General features: G+C 33.6%; 1 protein-coding gene across 1 annotated transcript; it reads left to right on the forward strand.

The window, feature by feature from the left end:
- The first annotated feature begins 783 nt into the window (after positions 1-783).
- Positions 784-8,318, forward strand: LOC107914576 (mitochondrial proton/calcium exchanger protein). The gene is made up of 15 exons (XM_016843516.2): positions 784-932; positions 1,712-2,365; positions 2,470-2,782; positions 3,604-3,750; positions 3,846-3,934; positions 4,051-4,143; positions 4,921-5,047; positions 5,287-5,351; positions 5,484-5,658; positions 5,919-6,113; positions 6,236-6,283; positions 6,624-6,770; positions 6,867-6,949; positions 7,183-7,298; positions 7,899-8,318. The coding sequence occupies exons 2-15, from the start codon at positions 1,773-1,775 to the stop codon at positions 7,985-7,987; spliced, it is 2,280 nt and encodes a 759-aa protein (XP_016699005.1). The 5' UTR covers positions 784-932; positions 1,712-1,772; the 3' UTR covers positions 7,988-8,318.
- Positions 8,319-8,657: the final 339 nt, after the last annotated feature.

Below are 8,657 nucleotides of genomic sequence, written 5' to 3' on the forward strand. Positions count from 1 at the left end.
ACTTATTAAAAATACATCAGGAATGAAGATGAATTTGGATACTCATATGTTCATGTTCATTCTTGATGAAAAAATATATTAATTTATAATTTATTAATTTATATCTTCCATGTGTCATGTTTGGGAGACTACTACGTATCACTATCAAATTGACCATCAATGTCATGCTTAATGGTGTTTGTATGGAGGTACCAATCTGAGTGACGATATACAAATTCAATTATAAACTAGATCTAAAAAAATGTTTCGATTTTAACTATATACTTTTGATCAAGTTTAGGGATAAACTACATATTAACCCATATAAATGCTATCCAAAAATAAAAATTATTATTTATATTATTTTAGTTATTATTAATAATTGATTGATATTAATTTTTCGTTGGATTCGACTTAAACTCAACTATATAGTTAAATGAAAAATAATTTTTATATAATATCAATTTAATAATATACACATATTTTAATCAATTTAAAAGTATTTTCAAATTCATATTTTTATAATATATATTATAGATATATTTTATAATTATTTTTCTAGGAATATTTTATAATTTCATAATAATTTCCAAATATTCCTAATTTAGAAATACTATTTTATTGTCTTTGGTCCTTCCTGGGTTGGAATTCAAGAAAATTCAAAAGGTGCCCACTTACGAACGCCAAAATCAACAATAACCACGTGTCAACAGCAGCCACACAAGTCAAGATAAAATGGTCAAACAAATCGACGGTTCAAAATCGCATAGTAATATAAACCGCGTCGCAGAGTAGTTTTTCACGGTGACCATCCCCCTCTTAAACCCTCCAATACAATGGCCCTATAAATTCTGTGCCTTCCTTCTTATTTTACCTTTTTGTATCATTATAGCTCTAAATTTTTGTTGTTTGATCGAATCCAAAATATTATATCTCAGCTTCGCATAAAAACTGTAAGTCAAATGCCTTTCTATCAGCAGTTTATTTCTTTATCGTTTTCGTTGAATTTTGCTGCTCGTTTAGTTATTTTTTCAGTCGAATCCGTGATGAGTTATGAATATCGGATATATGTTATCATTATCTTTATTTCTCGTTGTAGTTCCTTGAATTTTTTTATTTTTATTTTGTTGAAACCAAATGAAAATTTATTATTTAGTGTTACTTGGATTATTTTTTAAAGACGAAAGGAGAACTGAAAAGATATAAGAAAATAGTAGATTAAAAGATAATCGGATGATTTTTTTTCTTTTTATTATTATATTCAAATAATAAACTTATCGGAATATTCTGTAGTGCCTGTGATGTTATTTTTTGAATAAATATTTTTTTTCAATATTTTTATGGACCGGTTCTAGTTTCTTTCTTTAATGAGAAAAAAAGAGGCTTTGGATTTTTCCTCTGTAACAAATTTTGAGTTTTTCAATTGTTCAGTTTTTTAGTTACTTAATACTTTATTTATTAATTATCAGCCTTGAACTTGAATAAAAAGTCTAATTTTACTTGAGCTATTCCTAATATTGACTCCTTTATTGATGGTTTGCAATTCAAGGGTTAATTATAATTTTCTTTTGGATATTGACATCATTCTCAAGATTTTTTGTTTTATGAACTTGTTAGGCTCTGTCATTTATCATGATGAAAAAAATGCTGTATATGAATACTAAAAATATGGTTGATATTGTTCATTTTCTGAGTTGGTGTTGTTCTTTATTTGAAATGGTATCCCAATCAGGGTAATTTGAGAGGTTGCTCGAGATATGCGAATGTCCTGTTGACAACAAAAACGAGTGATAATGGCTTCTAGAGCAATTTTAAGAAAGAGAGGATTTGTTTCCGACTACCTGAATGCATCTATACGCTCAGTCCAGACCTTCCAGTTTCTTGGCCATCCCACTCACAAGTTGGACTCATGTTGTTATACATCAAATGTGGACCATCCATCCGAAGATTTTAATTATCGAAAGAAACTGGATGTAAATTCAGTTGCGAAACATGATTTAATGGGTTTTTCAGGATCGAGATACTTTAGTTATGGATCTCAAGGAATCTCAGTTTTGAGTCCTGGAAGTGGAAGATTCCAATTCAATTCTCCGTCGAGTGTCAGATTGATGTCATATGCTGTTCGTCATGCTTCGACAGCTACCGCTAGACAATCTGAACCACGTAGTGATGATGAGGGAAATGAAGAATTGGTTGCAAAAAGGAGAAAGGAAGCATCTGCAGAAGAATGTGATCAAGCTGTTGAAGGTTTGAGTTCTGCTAAAGCCAAGGTGAAAGCTAAACGCTTGCAAGATTCTCAGAAGGCTGCCGAATCTATTTTGCAAAGAGTATGGGCCACAATTCTTGGGATTGGTCCTGCTTTAAGAGCTGTAGCTTCTATGAGCAGGTAAAACTTTATCCTTAGTTTTTATGTTATTAAAAAAATCAATTAACATGATTCAAATTGATTTTTGGTTTGCTGCATATTTGTTATTCTATTGCCTTCTACAGGGAGGATTGGGCAAAGAAACTTGTTCATTGGAAACACGAGATTCGCTCTACTTTGCAACATTATTGGCTGGGTTTTAAGCTACTTTGGGCTGATGTGAGGATCAGCTCAAGATTGCTGCTAAAGTTGGCTGGTGGTAGAAGTTTATCTAGAAGGGAGAGGCAACAGCTGACTCGAACTACTGCTGATATCTTTAGGCTAGTTCCATTTGCAGTTTTTATCATAGTCCCATTCATGGAATTTCTTCTGCCTGTTTTCTTGAAACTGTTTCCTAACATGTTGCCATCTACTTTTCAAGACAAGATGAAAGAGCAGGTATAGTGGCTTTTTCCAAATTATGTTTGCTTTTCTGGTTAATTTGATTTATAATCCATTGCTGCTCAAGCTTTATTCTTTAAGTTCTTTTGCCTCTTTTCAGAATCTCCCCTGTTAAAGCAGGAAGCATTGAAGTTTGGTTTATCTTTTTACATGCATGAAGTGGTTTATATTTATACACTCATGAAATCATAAAGTTGGTGAGGATGAGTGTATCCTTTTGTTTGTTACACTTTTTAGTTTTCTTCCAAACAAGAGTTTCATATTCACCATAATTTTATTGCGACTGCATCTGTGAAACAATGCAATTCATAAAGTTTTCTGATTATTTTCTTTAATACAAAGATACTTAGCAAATTTTATGCTCACCTTGATTGAAGCTTCTTATACGGATATGAACAAGTCTTTTGCTGATGGGATGTTGGATGTACCTTGCTGAGAAGAAAATAAAGAAGAAAAAGGAGAAATCATAGGGACAAGAATCAAAACATAAAATATGATGAGAATAGATAGGCATAGGCCCTTCCATATAAACCTTTATTGGGCTATTGCTGATAATTGAAGTAGAGAGATATACATAGATAGGCATAGGCCAGGCAGGTCTCCTTACGTCCTTTTGCAATTAATTACAAGGTAATCTGCGAAATATATGTTCTCCAGGCAGGAAAATTATCTGGAAATTGAATGGTTTGTGTTATTTCTGTTATGTTCTACATTAGGGAGTGTTTTTTTCCTTCTTTTTGTGTGTGGCATGTCCCTGCTCCCCTCCCTTGCCCCCCCTTTTTTGGTCAATGCATTTTTCTTAGTTGCTGAACTTGTAGGAAGCACTAAAAAGGAGGCTTCATGCAAGAATAGAATATGCTAAGTTTCTTCAAGATACAGTCAAAGAAATGGCAAAAGAGGTTCAGAATTCAAGGAGTGGAGAAATTAAGCAGACTGCTGAAGATCTTGATGAATTTTTGAATAGGGTAAGATCCCATCTTACCTATGATTTTTTTTTCTTGTCTCTTCCCCCTTGGTTCTGTTATTTAACTTTAGCAATTGCAATCTTGATATTTTGCAGGTCCGAAGGGGAGCTGGTGTATCAAATGATGAAATTCTTGGCTTTGCCAAGCTGTTTAATGATGAATTCACTCTAGATAATATCAGCAGGTTGGTCTTGGTCTTTTTTGTAAATATTTTTTATTTGAAAACGGTTGACTATTTAATTTAAATTTATTTGTTAATTAAGTGGTTGTGTGATTTTGTAATGTTTTTTCTTCTACCAGGCCTCGATTGGTAAATATGTGCAAATACATGGGAATCAGCCCTTTTGGAACAGATGCGTATTTGCGTTATATGCTTCGGAAGAGACTCCAATGGTAAAACTTGTTTATCCAATCTGAATTAAATTAACTGTTACGTACCTTGTTTTTGAAGAACATATCAATGGAGTTTGATGTATCCAGGAGGAGTGAATTGACTATTTCAGATCTGCTTATTGAACTTTTTTCTTATTGTGGTTGCCTGGGTGGTTTGATTTTTAACTGACCTTTTTTCACTTGATCATTATGAACTCATGATAATATTTTTGCTTTTAAACAGATATTGATTTACTATTTGTTGATTTATTGTTGGTTCTTTTCTGCCGCATGTAAAGTTTAAATATAATTAAGTTTATCCCTTAAACCATAATTGTTATATTGTATTTTAAACCATGAGGTTTCATGCTGATTTGCTGAGTATTTATTTAGTTTTTCTGATTTGGCTGCGTGTTTTGTGGTGTTGGGGAGGTGGGGGTCTTCATTTTGAGAACTCATTGATACTGATTTGGAATACGCGATATATATTCTCTATAAAAATTAGGAGTTAAAATGTATAGACATGTCTCCTTCAATGCTTTAATTTTTATACAGAATATGCTGAAATACAAAGCCAACTGGTATTGTTGAAATATAAAAGGCAGTGGCATTTTCAAAATATGGTTTTCGGTCGAAGCAAGTTACTTTTGTTAGCTTCTCCTTCACATTAACTTTTAGGATCCAACTAAGCTCTATTTTTAAAATAATCTCTGTCTATATCTGTCATTTTTCTCTACTTTATGTCATTGCAAATGTTGTTATTGTTACTGCTTTCTTATAATTATTATTATATTTTAGGATTAAGAATGATGACAAGATGATTCAAGCAGAGGGCGTGGAATCCCTATCAGAAGCTGAGCTTCGTGAAGATTGTAGGGAGCGAGGGATGCTTGGAGCGCTTTCAGTAGAAGAAATGCGTCAACAGGTGTTGCTTTTTATTCCTATATGTTTATATATACTTTCCCCTTTGCCAACTAAGTGCCTCAGACTCAGCAATCTTTATCTGCGTTGTATTTGCAATGATAAAATGCCATGGTCTCATATATTGATAGAATTCTGGATTTGCACTTCCATCATTCCTTCAACTACATTGGTTATGTATATTAATTGCAATATCATTTGCATTTGATGTGACTCCTTAACATGGTTAGTATCTGCATGCAGCTTCGGGATTGGCTAGATTTGTCTCTCAATCACTCAGTCCCATCTTCCCTTTTGATCCTTTCAAGGTGATTTGAGTTGTGTTTTATGTGGTCTTTCTGCAATGTTTTGCTGGCATGAAGTTCAACAGTTGATACTCATTTCTTCATTTTTCTCCTAATTTAATCTTAATCTGTATTTTTTTCTGATATCCCCTGTAGGGCATTCACTGTATCAGGAAAGCTGAAGCCAGAAGATGCTGTTCGGGCTACGCTTTCTTCTCTACCTGATGAAGTTGTGGATACCGTTGGTGTTACAGCTCTACCATCTGAAGATTCTGTTTCGGAAAGGAGAAGGAAGCTGGAGTACCTTGAGATGCAGGAAGAACTGATCAAGGTTGAAAAAGGAATATGTTTTATATTATTTTTCATATGAATAGTCTCCTCTATTGTAAGTTGTTTATTATTTTTTGCCTCCTATGGGGCTCAGTTGACCCTGCTTGCTGTGAAGGAATTCAGTATAATCTTAGCTTAAAATAGAGGCATTTAGTCTTGAAGTTTTCTGCTTAGCTTAAAAAAAAAAGCCCAAAAGCAATATTCCTGGTCTTATGCAGTTCTTTGAATTTCATTGGTTGTTTTAAATTGGTACCTTTGTAGGAGGAGGAAGAGAGAGAAGAAGAAGAGCTGGCAAGGATGAAGGAATCTAAGGCTAGAAAAGAGGATGTGGCATTGAAAGAGACGACTGTCCCAACAGCTAGAGAAGCACAAGAGCAGGCTATGGCAAGAGCATTAGAAAAAAGAGATCAGCTCTGTGAAATCAGTCGTGCATTGGCTGTTTTAGCTTCAGCATCTGTAAGGACTCTATTTGAAGATTTTTGTCTGTGACTGTTATCTGTTGATTCTGTTCTACTGTTATCTTCCTAGCATTGCCACTTGCAATGTGGATTTGACTTCAGTTTGTTCCTAATATGCAGTCTGTGAGCAGAGAGCGAGAAGAGTTCCTTGGTCTTGTAAATAAGGAGGTATGTTATAAACTTTGATATTTTTTTATTTGGTTATTGTAAAGAACTGCAAGGGAATGAGGTCAATGCATTATTTTTAAATAGTTTTCTTCAGAAGTCAAAATGAGCTAGTGTAATAGATAAAACATGGTATTTGTGCAATGTCATTCTTTCATTCTTTTAGACTAGATGTTTTAAGCATTGACTTTTCAGTTGTGACTTTGCTAGGTTAGTAGAAAATTTATTTAGTCTTTATTTGGAACTTGTAACTTGGAAAAAATCATTAAAGAAATGGTAAATTTTCTATTTCTGTTTGTATCCCTTTATTTTCTGCTGATGTTGGATTTTGCCAATTTTGCAGATAGAACTTTATAATAGCATGGTAGACAAAAAGGGTACAGATGGTGAAAAAGATGCCATTAAGGCATATAGAATTGCAAGAGAGGAAACTGACCATTCTGGTGAAGTGTCTGATAGTGATGAGGTTTCTTCAGTGCTTATTGAAAAAGTAAGACTTATTAGAACCAAGTCTTTTCTGACAGTTTTATCTTTTCTTATCAGATGTGATAAAAAAAAAGTATTTACCATTCTTGTCACTCCTTAGGTTGATGCTATGCTCCAAAATCTTGAGAAGGAAATAGATGATGTAGATGCCAAAATTGGTGATCGTTGGCGAGTACTTGACAGGTGAAACTTTGTTTTTGGATTGTTTCCTTTTCTCGTGTCTTGGCTATGTCCTTTGCTGCTGTGCTAACAGTGTGATGTTTTGTTATTATGATGTTATGTTCTCTTATCAAATGGGATTAATGGAATTTTGGTATTGTTATTCACATCAATCATCACAAGAGCACAGTTACTGGCATATTAATTACTGCAAGCGCTATTTAGTCAGATTTATTAAAAATGCTCTATGCCTGCAGGGATCACGACGGGAAAGTTACTCCTGAGGAGGTGGCTGCTGCTGCTCAATACTTAAAGGATACGCTAGGAAAGGAGGGGGTGCAAGAACTCATCAGCAATCTTTCAAAAGATAGAGGTCAGCTTCCTTTCTGCTCTAACTTTTGTTTGTCGAAATAAATAAATAGACAGGAATATACTTCTAGTTTAGGTACGTGCATGCCCTCCCCCACCCCCCCCCCCCCAAAAAAAAAAAAATAATGCCTATTGATATGCCTTCTATAATCAAAGAGATTTTGACTTCCTGGAAACCCTTTTCTGTGAAAACCCCTTGATCTGCTTTTATGGCTGTAAAATAGTTGAAAGATCCATGCGTTCATTTCAATATTATGGAATCATGATTAACTAGCAAATGATGATTCACGCTTGTTATCGACTTTCGCAATGAATTGTCATTGAATGAAGTAGCGTTTCTCATTAAACAGCATGTCCGAAGATGATCTGGATGATTGAGCAAAGTATTAACTTAGCTTATTCTGATGAGAGTTTTTTTAATCATTCATCCTGCCTATTTGCTGTTTTTTATATAGCATGGAAAAGGTGATTTTATCAAAACAAAAAAGTTGTTGGTTACATAAGAATTTAGATTTGCAACTTTTGCATCGCACCATTGTATAGGGTGAATAATTTGATTTGGCAGTTCACGAGAGTGACAACTATTATATTTTCAATGCAATAGATGGAAAAATTCTTGTGGAAGACATTTTGAAGTTGGGCAGTCAGATGGAGGATGACAATAGTGGGGAGGAGGAAGAGGGAAGAATGTAGAGATTATAATCCATTTTGGAGCGAGCTTAATTGCTATAATCTTATTATATCACCGTAATACCTTTTAGTTAGCATAGTAGTTGGTGTAGAATGCATATATGTTCTTGGCTTTGGCATGCATGGTGGTGCTCTCCGAAAATGATGCAGTTTCTTTTATAGGGAAAGCGGATTTTAGTCTTTTCCAATCCCACATACTGTGATGGAGGAGATGTAAAAATTATAGGTTAGTTGAGAAATATATATTCAATCGCTAAAAACAGAATAGAAGCCTTGATGTTGGTTTCATACATCCTATAGATGTTGATGTTTTATATGATTTTTAATTGTTTCATCTCCGAGATTGCGGGAAGGGGTTTCAGTTTGGAATTCAATTGCTGTTCACGGGCTTTACTTATAATTAAAAATAATAAATCTTCTAATTTTTGAACAAATATATATTTGCATAATTATATTAATTTAATGGAATTAGATTTTAAGATAAACCTTGGGTTTTTTTTCTTTCTAATAAGCTTCTTATGTTAATATAGTTTAGAAACTGGAAAATTAGTTTAAAAATCAGTAAGTTGGATGTGCATAAACCAAGGATAGTATCATGCATATCCTTTTTCAAATAATTTGAGAACTTGTAATGCTTGTTTTAGTAAAAAAGAAAATAGTAGGCTTTTGAAAA

This window comes from Gossypium hirsutum, chromosome D10, assembly GCF_007990345.1.
Source record: "Gossypium hirsutum isolate 1008001.06 chromosome D10, Gossypium_hirsutum_v2.1, whole genome shotgun sequence".
Lineage (NCBI taxonomy): Eukaryota > Viridiplantae > Streptophyta > Magnoliopsida > Malvales > Malvaceae > Gossypium > Gossypium hirsutum.

Bases quoted from the DNA above. Each gene is read 5' to 3' on its own strand.
- LOC107914576 (XM_016843516.2), top strand. From the start codon at position 1,773: ATGGCTTCTAGAGCAATTTTAAGAAAGAGAGGATTTGTTTCCGACTAC. The intron at 3,935-4,050 runs GTTGGTCTTGGT...TTCTTCTACCAG, and splicing joins ACTCTAGATAATATCAGCAG to GCCTCGATTGGTAAATATGT. The intron at 6,284-6,623 runs GTATGTTATAAA...CCAATTTTGCAG, and splicing joins TTGGTCTTGTAAATAAGGAG to ATAGAACTTTATAATAGCAT.